This window comes from Oncorhynchus kisutch, linkage group LG13 (genome assembly GCF_002021735.2).
Source record: "Oncorhynchus kisutch isolate 150728-3 linkage group LG13, Okis_V2, whole genome shotgun sequence".
In the NCBI taxonomy this organism is placed as follows: domain Eukaryota; kingdom Metazoa; phylum Chordata; class Actinopteri; order Salmoniformes; family Salmonidae; genus Oncorhynchus; species Oncorhynchus kisutch.
The window spans coordinates 25,001,915-25,023,350 of record NC_034186.2 but is presented as its reverse complement, the minus strand read 5'-3'; the positions used below and the strand labels follow the sequence as shown (position 1 = coordinate 25,023,350).

The 21,436-nt window shown below is 42.3% G+C and overlaps 1 protein-coding gene across 1 annotated transcript in view; it reads left to right on the top strand.

The window, feature by feature from the left end:
- The window catches only part of LOC109902718 (platelet-derived growth factor receptor alpha-like), a 59,092-nt gene that overhangs the window by 9,440 nt on the left and 28,216 nt on the right, over positions 1-21,436 (top strand). Inside the window, exons 15-18 of the mRNA XM_031785818.1 lie at positions 143-339; positions 3,349-3,443; positions 3,796-3,928; positions 4,721-4,825. Of these exons, the coding sequence (XP_031641678.1) occupies positions 143-339; positions 3,349-3,443; positions 3,796-3,928; positions 4,721-4,825 (530 nt within the window). The remainder of the gene's footprint in view (positions 1-142; positions 340-3,348; positions 3,444-3,795; positions 3,929-4,720; positions 4,826-21,436) is intronic.

Below are 21,436 nucleotides of genomic sequence, written 5' to 3'. Positions count from 1 at the left end.
AGCCCGTTTTTTTCCTTAAAATTAAAATACACCTACTGTACATTGTTTACCTCCCTGGCCACTTCATATGCGACTATGCCCAATGTGATAATGTCATGCTATCAGGTCTCGTGTCTTTACTCTTCCTTCCTCCCCTGTCCAGCTGCGCCAATGACTCATCTCAGTGGGTGCCCCTGCCAACCAACGACACAGATATCACTGTAGAAGCGCATTTTGATCAGGACAACCAGTTGGAGAGCCAGGTGATCTTCGTGCGTCTTGAGAACACTCTGGCCGTCCGATGCTTGGCCAGGAACGAGATGGCCGCCGTCAGCAGGGAGGTGAAGCTGGTGTCACAAGGTGGGACATACACTCACAAAGTCACACTTACACACCTCCTATCTCAATTACAGGGCCTATAGAAAGTTTACACACCTCCTCTCTCAGTTACAGGGCCTATAGAAAGTTTACACACCTCCTCTCTCAGTTACAGGGCCTATAGAAAGTTTACACACCTCCCCTCTCAGTTACAGGGCCTATAGAGAGTTTACACACCTCCTCTCTCAGTTACAGGGCCTATAGAAAGTTTACACACCTCCTCTCTCAGTTACAGGGCCTATAGAAATTTTACACACCTCCTCTCTCAGTTACAGGGCCTATAGAAAGTTTACACACCTCCTCTCTCAGTTACAGGGCCTATAGAAAGTTTACACACCTCCTCTCTCAGTTACAGGGCCTATAGAAAGTTTACACACCTCCTCTCTCAGTTACAGGGCCTATAGAAAGTTTACACACCTCCTCTCTCAGTTACAGGGCCTATAGACATTTTACACACCTCCTCTCTCAGTTACAGGGCCTATAGAAAGTTTACACACCTCCTCTCTCAGTTACAGGGCCTATAGAAAGTTTACACACCTCCTCTCTCAGTTACAGGGCCTATAGAAAGTTTACACACCTCCCCTCTCAGTTACAGGGCCTATAGAGAGTTTACACACCTCCTCTCTCAGTTACAGGGCCTATAGAAATTTTACACACCTCCTCTCTCAGTTACAGGGCCTATGGAAAGTTTACACACCATTCACTTTTTTTCAAATTGTTGAGCATTACAAACTGGGATTGAAATGGATTTCATTGTAAAAATATATATATATGTTATCTACACAAAATAATCCATAATGTCAAAATGAAAAGAAAATTAAATAGTTGTTGCATAAGTAGTCATCACCACCTTTGTTTAGGCAAGCCTAAATTAGTTCAGAAGTCAAATCTGGCTTGACAAATCACATAATAAGTTATATGGGCTCACTCTGTGTGAAAAAATAGGGGTTGACTTGATTTGGTAATGACTACACCATCCTCTGCCTTCCATACATATAACAGCTGTCAAGTATTGAATTTCAAGCACAGATTCAACTATAGGGAGATTTTTGAAAGTCTCATAAAGAAGAGCAGTGATCGGTAGATGGGTAAAAATATCACACCAGACATTGAATATATCTTTAAGCATGGTCTGGTTAATAATTATGTTATAATAAACACGTCAAAGATGCAGTCGTCCTTCTGAACTGAGCTGCAGGACAGGAAGAAAACTGCTTAGGGATGTCACCATGAGGACATTGGTCATTTTAAAACAGCTATAGATTTCAATGGCTGTAATGAATGGAGGATGTATCAACAACATGGCGGTGACAATAATGATCTATATGACAGTGAAAAGAAGAATACAAATATACAGAATAAAAATATTCCAAAACATGCAACAGGGAACTGAAGTAATACTGCAAAAAACACTGCAAAGAAATACACTTTTTGACCTAAATGCAAAGCTTTATGTTTGGGGCAAGTCCAACACAACACATCACTGAGTAACTGCCTCCTTGTTTTCAAGCATGGTGTTGGGTGCATCATGGTATGGGTATGCTTGACATCCACAAAGACTGGGGAGTTTTTCAGGATAAAAAGTGACCGGATGGAGCTAAGCACAGGCAAAATCATACAGTAAACCTGGTTCAGTCTGCTTTCCACCAGACACAGAGAGGAATTCGCTTTTCAGCAGAACAATAGCATACAACACAAAGCCAAATCTACACTGGAGTTGCTTACCAAGTTATCAGTTTTGACTTAAATCTGCTTGAAAGTCTATGGCAAGACTTGAAAATGATCCCCAACATCTTGACAGAGCTTGAAGAATTTTGCAAAGAATAATGGACAATCCAGGTGTGCAAAGCGCTCATGAGACTTACCCAAGAAGACTCGCAGCTGTAATCGCTGCCAACTGTGTTTGTAACATGTATTAACTCAGGGGGGGGGGTGAATACTTATATAATCAAGGTATATTATTGTTTTATTTTTCATTCATCTTTAAAAAAATGTTAGACATTTCTTTCCACTTTCACATTACAGAGTATTTTCTGTTGATCGTTGACAAAAAATGACAATTAAATCCATTTTAATCCTGCTTTGTAATAAAATGTGGAGAAATCCAAGGAGATGTAGACTTTCTACAGGCCCTGTACAACATACATGGTTGGTATAGTGTGGTGACTAGATTCACAGTATCTTAGTTTGCCTGCTGCCGTATATTTTCTTCCTGCCATAGTCTCCTCTTTTAATAGCTAGTTTCTTCCTGTAGTTGCGCCCCTTTGTGACACTTGATGTGTGATAGGCATTGAAGAGACTGGGCTGGGCTGTCAGTGTTGAGGTAGCTGTCTGGTAAATTGTCTGTGGTAGGGCAGCTGATCACAGACTTTTATTGTGTAGATGTGTGTTAGCCTGGGATACTTTTACTGTGAAAAGTAAAGCCCAGGTAGCTTAGTACATTTGGCCCCTCAAGCTGTGCCCCCCTACCCCGCACCTCTCCCTAAACCCTTCAGCAGACCTTTTGGTCCTGATAATCTGGAGACCCCACTGGCTTGGTTTATTGGGTGTGAGTCACCATGCGGAACTATGCCATTTAAATAGGGTATTTGGATTGCCATGTTGAAGTTCTTTATATTTTACCTCATGTTGGGTTCTTCAAATAATTCATCAAACTAACATTCCCATATTGATTTACATTGACTTCTCCATGTTGTTTTCTCTCTGTGGCATTCTCCATGTGGTTTTCTCTCTGTGGCATTCTCCATGTTGTTTTCTCTCTGTGGCATTCTTCATGTTGTTTTCTCTCAGTGGCATTCTCCATGTTGTTTTCTCTCGGTGGCATTCTCCATGTTGTTTTCTCTCTGTGGCATTCTTCATGTTGTTTTCTCTCGGTGGCATTCTCCATGTTGTTTTCTCTCTATGGCATTCTCCATGTTGTTTTCTCTCTGTGGCATTCTCCATGTTTTGCTCTCCATCTCATGTGTGTGTGGTGGTTCTCCTCCTGAACAGGCCCCCACTCTGAGCTGCCTGTAACTGCTGCTGTTTTGGTGCTGCTGGTCATTGTCATCATCTCACTCATTGTCCTGGTCATTATCTGGAAACAGGTACAACAGATCACCACCGCCCCTCACACACGCACAATCTCGCTCACTCACTCACTGACTCATTCTCTCAATGACTCATTAAATCAGTCACCTACAATTTGTCTTAGAGCAGTGTTTCCCAACTCTGCTCCTCCAGTACCACCAACAGTACACATTTTAATTGTAGCCCCGGACAAGCACATCTGATTCAACTTGTCAACTAATCATCAAGCCCTCGATGAGTTCAGTCAGGTATGTTTGCCCTGGGATACAACCAAAATGTGTACTCTTGGGGGACTAGAGGACCGGAATTGGGAAACGCTGCTCTAGAGCCAATGCATGGATTTGTTTATCTATGTCCTCTATCTTACAGAAGCCTCGCTATGAGATCCGCTGGAGGGTGATAGAGTCAGTGAGCCCTGATGGCCATGAGTACATCTACGTTGACCCCATGCAACTGCCCTATGACTCCAGATGGGAGTTCTCTCGCGATGGGCTCGTACTGGGTAAGAGCCGACTGCACTGCTTCCTTTCTCTGTGGTCTTACTGTGGTCATGTTCCGGTCAGAGTGTCACATCATCATGGTTGGGTGGTCGTGTTCTAGTCAGGCTTTGGTCTGGATGTCTCCCTCTGGTCTTTGAAGTGAGGATGTGATAAGGCCATCTGGCCTGGCAGAAAGGGGAGGTTGGGGCGTGCTGCCTGGGTATGGGTTGTGACTCACTGACCAAAGGGAATCTCACTCACTGGGTAACTGGGGAAGTCACAGATGACTTTTCGTCACATGGTTCGTAAACAACAGATGTAGACTAACAGTGAAATGCTTACTTATGGATCCTTTTCCAACAATACAGAGTAAAAGATAAAGATACAAAATATAAAATAGAAATAGTGACACAAGGAATAAATACACAGTGAATAACAATAACAAGTAAACATGGCTATATACAGGGAGTACCAGTACTGAGATAATGTGCAGGGTTACGAGGTAATTGAGGTAACTGTGTACTGTAGATATAGATAGGAGTAAGGTGACTAGGCAACAGGATAGATAGACAGTAGCAGCAGAGTATGTGGTGAGTGTGAAAGTGTGTGTGTGGCGTCAGTATGCATGTGTGCGCATGTTATGTGTTTGTGTGGGCATATGTACTGTGTGTAGGTATCTGTGTGAGAGTCCAGTGTGTGCATAGAGTCAGTGCTTGAGAGTGTGTGTGTGTGTGTGTTTGCCTGTCTGTCTATGTTTGTGTATTTGTTTACCCTCCATGTTAACTGATCGTGTGCCATGTCTGGTGTGTCTACAGGTCGTGTTCTGGGCTCTGGGGCATTTGGGAAGGTGGTGGAGGGAACTGCATATGGACTCAGCCGCTCCCAGCCCGTCATGAAGGTGGCTGTGAAGATGCTGAAACGTGAGTTGACCACAGACAGCTATAAAGTTGACCACATACAGCTATAGTTGACCACATACAGCTATAAAGTTGACCACATACAGCTATAGTTGACCACATACAGCTATAGTTGACCACATACAGCTATAAAGTTGACCACATACAGCTATAGTTGACCACATACAGCTATAGTTGACCACATACAGCTATGGAGTTGACCACATACAGCTATAGTTGACCACATACAGCTATAGTTGACCACATACAGCAATAAAGTTGACCACATACAGCTATAGTTGACCACATACAGCTATAGTTGACCACATTCAGCTATGGAGTTGACCACATACAGCTATAGTTGACCACATACAGCTATAGTTGACCACAGATGGCTATAGAGTTGACCACAGACAGCTATAGTTGACCACAGACATCTACAGGTGACCATAGACATTTTTAGGTGACCACAGACAGCTATAGAGTTGACCACAGAGAGCTATAGAGTTAACCATAGACATCTATAGAGTTGACCACAGACAGCTATAGAGTTGACCATAGACAGCTATACAGACAGCTATAGAGTTGACCACAGACAGCTATAGAGTTGACCATAGACAGCTATAGAGTTGACCACAGACATCTATAGAGTAGACCACAAACAGCTATAGAGTTGACAATAGACAGCTATACAGACAGCGATAGAGTTAACCACAGACAGCTATAGAGTTGACCATAGACAGCTATACAGACAACTATAGAGTTGACCACAGACAGCTATACAGACAGCTATAGAGTTGACCACAGACAACTATAGAGTTGACCATAGACAGCTATAGAGTTGACCACAGACAGCTATAGAGTTGACCACAGACAGCTATAGAGTTGACCATAGACAGCTATACAGACAGCTATAGAGTTGACAACAGACAGCTATAGAGTTGACCATAGACAGCTATAGAGTTGAGCATAGACAGCTATACAGACAGCTATAGAGTTGACCACAGACAGCTATAGAGTTGACCACAGACAGCTATAGAGTTGACCATAGACAGCTATACAGACAACTATAGAGTTGACCACAGACAACTATAGAGTTGACCATAGACAGCTATAGAGTTGACCACAGACAGCTATAGAGTTGACCACAGACAGCTATAGAGTTGACCATAGACAGCTATAGAGTTGACCATAGACAGCTATACAGACAGCTATAGAGTTGACCACAGACAGCTATAGAGTTGACCACAGACAGCTAAAGAGTTGGCCACAGACAGCTATAAAGCTGACCACAGACAGCGATCGAGTTGACCACAGGCAGCTATAGAGTTGACCACAAACATCTATACAGACAGCTATAGAGTTAACCACAGACAGCTATAGAGTTGACCATAGACAGCTATACAGACAACTATAGAGTTGACCACATACAGCTATAGAGTTGACCACAGACAGCTATAGAGTTGACCATAGAGAGCTATAGAGTTGACCATAGACAGCTATAGAGTTGACCATAGACAGCTATAGAGTTGACCACAGACAGCTATAGAGTTGACCACAGACAGCTATATAGTTGACCATAGACAGCTATACAGACAGCTATAGAGTTGACCACAGACAGCTATAGAGTTGACCACAGACAGCTATATAGTTGACCATAGACAGCTATACAGACAGCTATAGAGTTGACCACAGACAGCTATAGAGTTGACCACAGACAGCTATAGAGTTGACCATAGACAGCTATACAGACAGCTATAGAGTTGACCACAGACAGCTGTAGAGTTGACAATAGACAGCTATAGAGTTGACCACAGACAGCTATAGAGTTGACCACAGACAGCTATAGAGTTGACCATAGACAGCTATACAGACAGCTATAGAGTTGACCACAGACAGCTATAGAGTTAACCACAGACAGCTATAGAGTTGACCATAGACAGCTATAGAGTTGACCATAGACAGCTATAGAGTTGACCATAGACAGCTATAGAGTTGACCATAGACAGCTATACAGACAGCTATAGAGTTGACCACAGACAGCTATAGAGTTGACCATAGACAGCTATAGAGTTGACCACAGACAGCTATAGAGTTGACCATAGACAGCTATACAGACAGCTATAGAGTTGACCACAGACAGCTATAGAGTTGACCATAGACAGCTATAGAGTTGACCACAGACAGCTATAGAGTTGACCATAGACAGCTATACAGACAGCTATAGAGTGGACCATAGACAGCTATAGAGTTGACCACAGACAGCTATAGAGTTAACCATAGACAGCTATACAGACAGCTATAGAGTTGACCACAGACAGCTGTAGAGTTGACAATAGACAGCTATAGAGTTGACCACAGACAGCTATAGAGTTGACCATAGACAGCTATACAGACAGCTATAGAGTTGACCACAGACAGCTATAGAGTTGACCATAGACAGCTATAGAGTTGACCACAGACAGCTATAGAGTTGACCATAGACAGCTATACAGACAGCTATAGAGTGGACCATAGACAGCTATAGAGTTGACCACAGACAGCTATAGAGTTAACCATAGACAGCTATACAGACAGCTATAGAGTTGACCACAGACAGCTGTAGAGTTGACAATAGACAGCTATAGAGTTGACCACAGACAGCTATAGAGTTGACCATAGACAGCTATACAGACAGCTATAGAGTTGACCACAGACAGCTATATAGTTGACCATAGACAGCTATAGAGTTGATCATAGACAGCTATAGAGTTGACCATAGACAGCTATACAGTCAGCTATAGAGTTGACCACAGACAACTATACAGACAGCTATAGAGTTGACCATAGACAGCTATACAGACAACTGTAGAGTTGACCACATACAACTATAGAGTTGACCACAGACAGCGATAGAGTTGACCATAGACAGCTATAGAGATAACCATAGACAGCTATACAGACAGCTATAGAGTTGACCACAGACAGCTATAGAGTTGACCATAGACAGCTATACAGACAGCTATAGAGTTGACCACAGACAGCTATAGAGTTGACCATAGACAGCTATACAGACAACTATAGAGTTGACCACAGACAGCTATACAGACAGCTATAGAGTTGACCACAGACAACTATAGAGTTGACCACAGACAGCTATAGAGTTGACCATAGACAGCTATAGAGTTGACCATAGACAGCTATAGAGTTGACCACAGACAGCTATACAGACAACTATAGGGTTGACCACAGACAACTATAGAGTTGACCATAGACAGCTATAGAGTTGACCACAGACAGCTATAGAGTTGACCACAGACAGCTATAGAGTTGACCATAGACAGCTATAGAGTTGACCATAGACAGCTATACAGACAGCTATAGAGTTGACCACAGACAGCTATAGAGTTGACCACAGACAGCTATAGAGTTGACCATAGACAGCTATACAGACAACTATAGAGTTGACCACAGACAACTATAGAGTTGACCATAGACAGCTATAGAGTTGACCACAGACAGCTATAGAGTTGACCACAGACAGCTATAGAGTTGACCATAGACAGCTATACAGACAGCTATAGAGTTGACCACAGACAGCTATAGAGTTGACCATAGACAGCTATAGAGTTGACCATAGACAGCTATACAGACAGCTATAGAGTTGACCACAGACAGCTATAGAGTTGACCACAGACAGCTAAAGAGTTGGCCACAGACAGCTATAAAGCTGACCACAGACAGCGATCGAGTTGACCACAGGCAGCTATAGAGTTGACCACAAACAGCTATACAGACAGCTATAGAGTTAACCACAGACAGCTATAGAGTTGACCATAGACAGCTATACAGACAACTATAGAGTTGACCACATACAGCTATAGAGTTGACCACAGACAGCTATAGAGTTGACCATAGAGAGCTATAGAGTTGACCATAGACAGCTATAGAGTTGACCATAGACAGCTATAGAGTTGACCACAGACAGCTATAGAGTTGACCACAGACAGCTATATAGTTGACCATAGACAGCTATACAGACAGCTATAGAGTTGACCACAGACAGCTATAGAGTTGACCACAGACAGCTATAGAGTTGACCATAGACAGCTATACAGACAGCTGTAGAGTTGACAATAGACAGCTATAGAGTTGACCACAGACAGCTATAGAGTTGACCACAGACAGCTATAGAGTTGACCATAGACAGCTCTAGAGTTGACCATAGACAGCTATACAGACAGCTATAGAGTTGACCACAGACAGCTATAGAGTTAACTACAGACAGCTATAGAGTTGACCATAGACAGCTATAGAGTTGACCATAGACAGCTATAGAGTTGACCATAGACAGCTATAGAGTTGACCACAGACAGCTATAGAGTTGACCATAGACAGCTATACAGACAGCTATAGAGTTGACCATAGACATCTATACAGACAGCTATAGAGTTGACCACAGACTGCAATAGAGTTGACCATAGACAGCTATAGAGTTGACCACAGACTTCTATAGAGTTGACCACAGACAGCTATAGAGTTGACAATAGACAGCTATACAGACAGCGATAGAGTTAACCACAGACAGCTATAGAGTTGACCATAGACAGCTATAGAGTTGACCACAGACAGCTATAGAGTTGACCATAGACAGCTATACAGACAGCTATAGAGTTGACCATAGACAGCTATAGAGATGACCATAGAAAGCTATAGAGTTGACCACAGACAGCTATAGAGTTGACCACAGACAGCTATAGAGTTGACCATAGACAGCTATACAGACAGCTATAGAGTTGACCACAGACAGCTATAGAGTTGACCATAGACAGCTATAGAGTTGACCACAGACAGCTATAGAGTTGACCATAGACAGCTATACAGACAGCTATAGAGTTGACCACAGACAGCTATAGAGTTGACCATAGACAGCTATAGAGTTGACCACAGACAGCTATAGAGTTGACCATAGACAGCTATACAGACAGCTATAGAGTGGACCATAGACAGCTATAGAGTTGACCACAGACAGCTATAGAGTTAACCATAGACAGCTATACAGACAGCTATAGAGTTGACCAAAGACAGCTGTAGAGTTTACAATAGACAGCTATAGAGTTGACCACAGACAGCTATAGAGTTGACCATAGACAGCTATACAGACAGCTATAGAGTTGACCACAGGCAGCTATATAGTTGACCATAGACAGCTATAGAGTTGATCATAGACAGCTATAGAGTTGACCATAGACAGCTATACAGTCAGCTATAGAGTTGACCACAGACAACTATACAGACAGCTATAGAGTTGACCATAGACAGCTATACAGACAACTGTAGAGTTGACCACATACAACTATAGAGTTGACCACAGACAGCGATAGAGTTGACCATAGACAGCTATAGAGATAACCATAGACAGCTATAGATTTGACCATAGACAGCTATAGAGTTGACCACAGACAGCTATAGAGTTGACCATAGACAGCTATACAGACAGCTATAGAGTTGACCACAGACAGCTATAAAGTTGACCATAGACAGCTATACAGACAGCTATAGAGTTGACCATAGACATCTATACAGACAGCTATAGAGTTGACCACAGACAACTATAGAGTTGACCACAGACAGCTATAGAGTTGACCATAGACAGCTATAGAGTTGACCATAGACAGCTATAGAGTTGACCATAGACAGCTATAGAGTTGACCACAGACAGCTATAGAGTTGACCAGAGACAGCTATACAGACAGCTATAGAGTTGACCACAGACAGCTATAGAGTTGACCATAGACAGCTATAGAGTTGACCACAGACATCTATAGAGTAGACCACAAACAGCTATAGAGTTGACAATAGACAGCTATACAGACAGCGATAGAGTTAACCACAGACAGCTATAGAGTTGACCATAGACAGCTATACAGACAACTATAGAGTTGACCACAGACAGCTATACAGACAGCTATAGAGTTGACCATAGACAGCTATACAGACAACTATAGAGTTGACCACAGACAACTATAGAGTTGACCATAGACAGCTATAGAGTTGACCACAGACAGCTATAGAGTTGACCACAGACAGCTATAGAGTTGACCATAGACAGCTATACAGACAGCTATAGAGTTGACCACAGACAGCTATAGAGTTGACCATAGACAGCTATAGAGTTGACCATAGACAGCTATACAGACAGCTATAGAGTTGACCACAGACAGCTATAGAGTTGACCACAGACAGCTAAAGAGTTGGCCACAGACAGCTATAAAGCTGACCACAGACAGCGATCGAGTTGACCACAGGCAGCTATAGAGTTGACCACAAACAGCTATACAGACAGCTATAGAGTTAACCACAGACAGCTATAGAGTTGACCATAGACAGCTATACAGACAACTATAGAGTTGACCACATACAGCTATAGAGTTGACCACAGACAGCTATAGAGTTGACCATAGAGAGCTATAGAGTTGACCATAGACAGCTATAGAGTTGACCATAGACAGCTATAGAGTTGACCACAGACAGCTATAGAGTTGACCACAGACAGCTATATAGTTGACCATAGACAGCTATACAGACAGCTGTAGAGTTGACCACAGACAGCTATAGAGTTGACCACAGACAGCTATAGAGTTGACCATAGACAGCTATACAGACAGCTATAGAGTTGACCACAGACAGCTGTAGAGTTGACAATAGACAGCTATAGAGTTGACCACAGACAGCTATAGAGTTGACCACAGACAGCTATAGAGTTGACCATAGACAGCTATAGAGTTGACCATAGACAGCTATACAGACAGCTATAGAGTTGACCACAGACAGCTATAGAGTTAACCACAGACAGCTATAGAGTTGACCATAGACAGCTATAGAGTTGACCATAGACAGCTATAGAGTTGACCATAGACAGCTATAGAGTTGACCACAGACAGCTATAGAGTTGACCATAGACAGCTATACAGACAGCTATAGAGTTGACCATAGACAGCTATACAGACAGCTATAGAGTTGACCACAGACTGCTATAGAGTTGACCATAGACAGCTATAGAGTTGACCACAGACTTCTATAGAGTTGACCACAGACAGCTATAGAGTTGACAATAGACAGCTATACAGACAGCGATAGAGTTAACCACAGACAGCTATAGAGTTGACAATAGACAGCTATACAGACAGCTATAGAGTGGACCATAGACAGCTATAGAGTTGACCACAGACAGCTATAGAGTTAACAATAGACAGCTATAGAGTTGACCACAGACAGCTATAGAGTTGACCATAGACAGCTATACAGACAGCTATATAGTTGACCACAGACAGCTATATAGTTGACCATAGACAGCTATAGAGTTGATCATAGACAGCTATAGAGTTGACCATAGACAGCTATACAGACAGCTATAGAGTTGACCACAGACAGCTATACAGACAGCTATAGAGTTGACCATAGACAGCTATACAGAAAACTGTAGAGTTGACCACATACAACTATAGAGTTGACCACAAACAGCTATAGAGTTGACCATAGACAGCTATATAGATGACCATAGACAGCTATAGAGTTGACCATAGACAGCTATAGAGTTGACCACAGACAGCTATAGAGTTGACCATAGAAAGCTATACAGACAGCTATAGAGTTGACCATAGACAGCTATACAGACAACTATAGAGTTGACCACAGACAGCTATACAGACAGCTATAGAGTTGACCACAGACAACTATAGAGTTGACCACAGACAGTTATAGAGTTGTCCATAGACAGCTATAGAGTTCACCATAGACAGCTATAGAGTTGACCATAGACAGCTATAGAGTTGACCACAGATATCTATAGAGTTGACCAGAGACAGCTATACAGACAGCTATAGAGTTGACCACAGACAGCTATAGAGTTGACCATAGACAGCTATAGAGTTGACCACAGACATCTATAGAGTTGACCACAGACAGCTATAGAGTTGACAATAGACAGCTATACAGACAGCGATAGAGTTAACCACAGACAGCTATAGAGTTGACCATAGACAGCTATAGAGTTGACCACAGATATCTATAGAGTTGACCAGAGACAGCTATACAGACAGCTATAGAGTTGACCACATACAACTATAGAGTTGACCACAGACAGCGATAGAGTTGACCATAGACAGCTATAGAGATAACCATAGACAGCTATAGATTTGACCATAGACAGCTATAGAGTTGACCACAGACAGCTATAGAGTTGACCATAGACAGCTATACAGACAGCTATAGAGTTGACCACAGACAGCTATAAAGTTGACCATAGACAGCTATACAGACAGCTATAGAGTTGACCATAGACATCTATACAGACAGCTATAGAGTTGACCACAGACAACTATAGAGTTGACCACAGACAGCTATAGAGTTGACCATAGACAGCTATAGAGTTGACCATAGACAGCTATAGAGTTGACCATAGACAGCTATAGAGTTGACCACAGACAGCTATAGAGTTGACCAGAGACAGCTATACAGACAGCTATAGAGTTGACCACAGACAGCTATAGAGTTGACCATAGACAGCTATAGAGTTGACCACAGACATCTATAGAGTAGACCACAAACAGCTATAGAGTTGACAATAGACAGCTATACAGACAGCGATAGAGTTAACCACAGACAGCTATAGAGTTGACCATAGACAGCTATACAGACAACTATAGAGTTGACCACAGACAGCTATACAGACAGCTATAGAGTTGACCATAGACAGCTATACAGACAACTATAGAGTTGACCACAGACAACTATAGAGTTGACCATAGACAGCTATAGAGTTGACCACAGACAGCTATAGAGTTGACCACAGACAGCTATAGAGTTGACCATAGACAGCTATACAGACAGCTATAGAGTTGACCACAGACAGCTATAGAGTTGACCATAGACAGCTATAGAGTTGACCATAGACAGCTATACAGACAGCTATAGAGTTGACCACAGACAGCTATAGAGTTGACCACAGACAGCTAAAGAGTTGGCCACAGACAGCTATAAAGCTGACCACAGACAGCGATCGAGTTGACCACAGGCAGCTATAGAGTTGACCACAAACAGCTATACAGACAGCTATAGAGTTAACCACAGACAGCTATAGAGTTGACCATAGACAGCTATACAGACAACTATAGAGTTGACCACATACAGCTATAGAGTTGACCACAGACAGCTATAGAGTTGACCATAGAGAGCTATAGAGTTGACCATAGACAGCTATAGAGTTGACCATAGACAGCTATAGAGTTGACCACAGACAGCTATAGAGTTGACCACAGACAGCTATATAGTTGACCATAGACAGCTATACAGACAGCTGTAGAGTTGACCACAGACAGCTATAGAGTTGACCACAGACAGCTATAGAGTTGACCATAGACAGCTATACAGACAGCTATAGAGTTGACCACAGACAGCTGTAGAGTTGACAATAGACAGCTATAGAGTTGACCACAGACAGCTATAGAGTTGACCACAGACAGCTATAGAGTTGACCATAGACAGCTATAGAGTTGACCATAGACAGCTATACAGACAGCTATAGAGTTGACCACAGACAGCTATAGAGTTAACCACAGACAGCTATAGAGTTGACCATAGACAGCTATAGTGTTGACCATAGACAGCTATAGAGTTGACCATAGACAGCTATAGAGTTGACCACAGACAGCTATAGAGTTGACCATAGACAGCTATACAGACAGCTATAGAGTTGACCATAGACAGCTATACAGACAGCTATAGAGTTGACCACAGACTGCTATAGAGTTGACCATAGACAGCTATAGAGTTGACCACAGACTTCTATAGAGTTGACCACAGACAGCTATAGAGTTGACAATAGACAGCTATACAGACAGCGATAGAGTTAACCACAGACAGCTATAGAGTTGACAATAGACAGCTATACAGACAGCTATAGAGTGGACCATAGACAGCTATAGAGTTGACCACAGACAGCTATAGAGTTAACAATAGACAGCTATAGAGTTGACCACAGACAGCTATAGAGTTGACCATAGACAGCTATACAGACAGCTATATAGTTGACCACAGACAGCTATATAGTTGACCATAGACAGCTATAGAGTTGATCATAGACAGCTATAGAGTTGACCATAGACAGCTATACAGACAGCTATAGAGTTGACCACAGACAGCTATACAGACAGCTATAGAGTTGACCATAGACAGCTATACAGAAAACTGTAGAGTTGACCACATACAACTATAGAGTTGACCACAAACAGCTATAGAGTTGACCATAGACAGCTATATAGATGACCATAGACAGCTATAGAGTTGACCATAGACAGCTATAGAGTTGACCACAGACAGCTATAGAGTTGACCATAGAAAGCTATACAGACAGCTATAGAGTTGACCATAGACAGCTATACAGACAACTATAGAGTTGACCACAGACAGCTATACAGACAGCTATAGAGTTGACCACAGACAACTATAGAGTTGACCACAGACAGTTATAGAGTTGTCCATAGACAGCTATAGAGTTCACCATAGACAGCTATAGAGTTGACCATAGACAGCTATAGAGTTGACCACAGATATCTATAGAGTTGACCAGAGACAGCTATACAGACAGCTATAGAGTTGACCACAGACAGCTATAGAGTTGACCATAGACAGCTATAGAGTTGACCACAGACATCTATAGAGTTGACCACAGACAGCTATAGAGTTGACAATAGACAGCTATACAGACAGCGATAGAGTTAACCACAGACAGCTATAGAGTTGACCATAGACAGCTATACAGACAACTATAGAGTTGACCACAGACAGCTATACAGACAGCTATAGAGTTGACCATAGACAGCTATACAGACAACTATAGAGTTGACCACAGACAGCTATAGAGTTGACCATAGACAGCTATACAGACAACTATAGAGTTGACCACAGACAGCTATACAGACAGCTATAGAGTTGACCATAGACAGCTATACAGACAACTATAGAGTTAGCCACAGACAGCTAAAGAGTTGGCCACAGACAGCTATAAAGCTGACCACAGACAGCGATCAAATTGACCACAGGCAGCTATAGAGTTGACCACAAACAGCTATACAGACAGCTATAGAGTTAACCACAGACAGCTATAGAGTTGACCATAGACAGCTATACAGACAACTATAGAGTTGACCACATACAGCTATAGAGTTGACCACAGACAGCTATAGAGTTGACCATAGACAGCTATAGAGCTGACCATAGACAGCTATAGAGTTGACCACAGACAGCTATAGAGTTGAACACAGACAGCTACAGAGTTGACCATAGACAGCTATACAGACAGCTATAGAGTTGACCACAGACAGCTATAGAGTTGACCATAGACAGCTATACAGACAGCTATAGAGTTGACCATAGACAGATATACAGACAACTATAGAGTTGACCACAGACAGCTATACAGACAGCTATAGAGTTGACCACAGACAACTATAGAGTTGACCACAGACAGTTATAGAGTTGTCCATAGACAGCTATAGAGTTGACCATAGACAGCTATAGAGTTGACCATAGACAGCTATAGAGTTGACCACAGACAGCTATAGAGTTGACCAGAGACAGCTATACAGACAGCTATAGAGTTGACCACAGACAGCTATAGAGTTGACCATAGACAGCTATAGAGTTGACCACAGACATCTATAGAGTTGACCACAGACAGCTATAGAGTTGACAATAGACAGCTATACAGACAGCGATAGAGTTAACCACAGACAGCTATAGAGTTGACCATAGACAGCTATACAGACAACTATAGAGTTGACCACAGACAGCTATAGAGTTGACAATAGACAGCTATACAGACAGCGATAGAGTTAACCACAGACAGCTATAGAGTTGACAATAGACAGCTATACAGACAGCTATAGAGTTGACCATAGACAGCTATAGAGATGACCATAGAAAGCTATAGAGTTGACCACAGACAGCTATAGAGTTGACCACAGACAGCTATAGAGTTGACAATAGACAGCTATACAGACAGCGATAGAGTTAACCACAGACAGCTATAGAGTTGACAATAGACAGCTATACAGACAGCTATAGAGTGGACCATAGACAGCTATAGAGTTGACCACAGACAGCTATAGAGTTAACAATAGACAGCTATAGAGTTGACCACAGACAGCTATAGAGTTGACCATAGACAGCTATACAGACAGCTATATAGTTGACCACAGACAGCTATATAGTTGACCATAGACAGCTATAGAGTTGATCATAGACAGCTATAGAGTTGACCATAGACAGCTATACAGACAGCTATAGAGTTGACCACAGACAGCTATACAGACAGCTATAGAGTTGACCATAGACAGCTATACAGAAAACTGTAGAGTTGACCACATACAACTATAGAGTTGACCACAAACAGCTATAGAGTTGACCATAGACAGCTATATAGATGACCATAGACAGCTATAGAGTTGACCATAGACAGCTATAGAGTTGACCACAGACAGCTATAGAGTTGACCATAGAAAGCTATACAGACAGCTATAGAGTTGACCATAGACAGCTATACAGACAACTATAGAGTTGACCACAGACAGCTATACAGACAGCTATAGAGTTGACCACAGACAACTATAGAGTTGACCACAGACAGTTATAGAGTTGTCCATAGACAGCTATAGAGTTCACCATAGACAGCTATAGAGTTGACCATAGACAGCTATAGAGTTGACCACAGATATCTATAGAGTTGACCAGAGACAGCTATACAGACAGCTATAGAGTTGACCACAGACAGCTATAGAGTTGACCATAGACAGCTATAGAGTTGACCACAGACATCTATAGAGTTGACCACAGACAGCTATAGAGTTGACAATAGACAGCTATACAGACAGCGATAGAGTTAACCACAGACAGCTATAGAGTTGACCATAGACAGCTATACAGACAACTATAGAGTTGACCACAGACAGCTATACAGACAGCTATAGAGTTGACCATAGACAGCTATACAGACAACTATAGAGTTGACCACAGACAGCTATAGAGTTGACCATAGACAGCTATACAGACAACTATAGAGTTGACCACAGACAGCTATACAGACAGCTATAGAGTTGACCATAGACAGCTATACAGACAACTATAGAGTTAGCCACAGACAGCTAAAGAGTTGGCCACAGACAGCTATAAAGCTGACCACAGACAGCGATCAAATTGACCACAGGCAGCTATAGAGTTGACCACAAACAGCTATACAGACAGCTATAGAGTTAACCACAGACAGCTATAGAGTTGACCATAGACAGCTATACAGACAACTATAGAGTTGACCACATACAGCTATAGAGTTGACCACAGACAGCTATAGAGTTGACCATAGACAGCTATAGAGCTGACCATAGACAGCTATAGAGTTGACCACAGACAGCTATAGAGTTGAACACAGACAGCTACAGAGTTGACCATAGACAGCTATACAGACAGCTATAGAGTTGACCACAGACAGCTATAGAGTTGACCATAGACAGCTATACAGACAGCTATAGAGTTGACCATAGACAGATATACAGACAACTATAGAGTTGACCACAGACAGCTATACAGACAGCTATAGAGTTGACCACAGACAACTATAGAGTTGACCACAGACAGTTATAGAGTTGTCCATAGACAGCTATAGAGTTGACCATAGACAGCTATAGAGTTGACCATAGACAGCTATAGAGTTGACCACAGACAGCTATAGAGTTGACCAGAGACAGCTATACAGACAGCTATAGAGTTGACCACAGACAGCTATAGAGTTGACCATAGACAGCTATAGAGTTGACCACAGACATCTATAGAGTTGACCACAGACAGCTATAGAGTTGACAATAGACAGCTATACAGACAGCGATAGAGTTAACCACAGACAGCTATAGAGTTGACCATAGACAGCTATACAGACAACTATAGAGTTGACCACAGACAGCTATAGAGTTGACAATAGACAGCTATACAGACAGCGATAGAGTTAACCACAGACAGCTATAGAGTTGACAATAGACAGCTATACAGACAGCTATAGAGTTGACCATAGACAGCTATAGAGATGACCATAGAAAGCTATAGAGTTGACCACAGACAGCTATAGAGTTGACCACAGACAGCTATAGAGTTGACCATAGACAGCTATACAGACAGCTATAGAGTTGACCACAGACAGCTATAGAGTTGACCATAGACAGCTATAGAGTTGACCACAGACAGCTATAGAGTTGACCATAGACAGCTATACAGACAGCTATAGAGTTGACCACAGACAGCTATAGAGTTGACCATAGACAGCTATAGAGTTGACCACAGACAGCTATAGAGTTGACCATAGACAGCTATACAGACAGCTATAGAGTGGACCATAGACAGCTATAGAGTTGACCACAGACAGCTATAGAGTTAACCATAGACAGCTATACAGACAGCTATAGAGTTGACCAAAGACAGCTGTAGAGTTTACAATAGACAGCTATAGAGTTGACCACAGACAGCTATAGAGTTGACCATAGACAGCTATACAGACAGCTATAGAGTTGACCACAGACAGCTATATAGTTGACCATAGACAGCTATAGAGTTGATCATAGACAGCTATAGAGTTGACCATAGACAGCTATACAGTCAGCTATAGAGTTGACCACAGACAACTATACAGACAGCTATAGAGTTGACCATAGACAGCTATACAGACAACTGTAGAGTTGACCACATACAACTATAGAGTTGACCACAGACAGCGATAGAGTTGACCATAGACAGCTATAGAGATAACCATAGACAGCTATAGATTTGACCATAGACAGCTATAGAGTTGACCACAGACAGCTATAGAGTTGACCATAGACAGCTATACAGACAGCTATAGAGTTGACCACAGACAGCTATAAAGTTGACCATAGACAGCTATACAGACAGCTATAGAGTTGACCATAGACATCTATACAGACAGCTATAGAGTTGACCACAGACAACTATAGAGTTGACCACAGACAGCTATAGAGTTGACCATAGACAGCTATAGAGTTGACCATAGACAGCTATAGAGTTGACCATAGACAGCTATAGAGTTGACCACAGACAGCTATAGAGTTGACCAGAGACAGCTATACAGACAGCTATAGAGTTGACCACAGACAGCTATAGAGTTGACCATAGACAGCTATAGAGTTGACCACAGACATCTATAGAGTAGACCACAAACAGCTATAGAGTTGACAATAGACAGCTATACAGACAGCGATAGAGTTAACCACAGACAGCTATAGAGTTGACCATAGACAGCTATACAGACAACTATAGAGTTGACCACAGACAGCTATACAGACAGCTATAGAGTTGACCATAGACAGCTATACAGACAACTATAGAGTTGACCACAGACAACTATAGAGTTGACCATAGACAGCTATAGAGTTGACCACAGACAGCTATAGAGTTGACCACAGACAGCTATAGAGTTGACCATAGACAGCTATACAGACAGCTATAGAGTTGACCACAGACAGCTATAGAGTTGACCATAGACAGCTATAGAGTTGACCATAGACAGCTATACAGACAGCTATAGAGTTGACCACAGACAGCTATAGAGTTGACCACAGACAGCTAAAGAGTTGGCCACAGACAGCTATAAAGCTGACCACAGACAGCGATCGAGTTGACCACAGGCAGCTATAGAGTTGACCACAAACAGCTATACAGACAGCTATAGAGTTAACCACAGACAGCTATAGAGTTGACCATAGACAGCTATACAGACAACTATAGAGTTGACCACATACAGCTATAGAGTTGACCACAGACAGCTATAGAGTTGACCATAGAGAGCTATAGAGTTGACCATAGACAGCTATAGAGTTGACCATAGACAGCTATAGAGTTGACCACAGACAGCTATAGAGTTGACCACAGACAGCTATATAGTTGACCATAGACAGCTATACAGACAGCTGTAGAGTTGACCACAGACAGCTATAGAGTTGACCACAGACAGCTATAGAGTTGACCATAGACAGCTATACAGACAGCTATAGAGTTGACCACAGACAGCTGTAGAGTTGACAATAGACAGCTATAGAGTTGACCACAGACAGCTATAGAGTTGACCACAGACAGCTATAGAGTTGACCATAGACAGCTATAGAGTTGACCATAGACAGCTATACAGACAGCTATAGAGTTGACCACAGACAGCTATAGAGTTAACCACAGACAGCTATAGAGTTGACCATAGACAGCTATAGAGTTGACCATAGACAGCTATAGAGTTGACCATAGACAGCTATAGAGTTGACCACAGACAGCTATAGAGTTGACCATAGACAGCTATACAGACAGCTATAGAGTTGACCATAGACAGCTATACAGACAGCTATAGAGTTGACCACAGACTGCTATAGAGTTGACCATAGACAGCTATAGAGTTGACCACAGACTTCTATAGAGTTGACCACAGACAGCTATAGATTTGACAATAGACAGCTATACAGACAGCGATAGAGTTAACCACAGACAGCTATAGAGTTGACAATAGACAGCTATACAGACAGCTATAGAGTGGACCATAGACAGCTATAG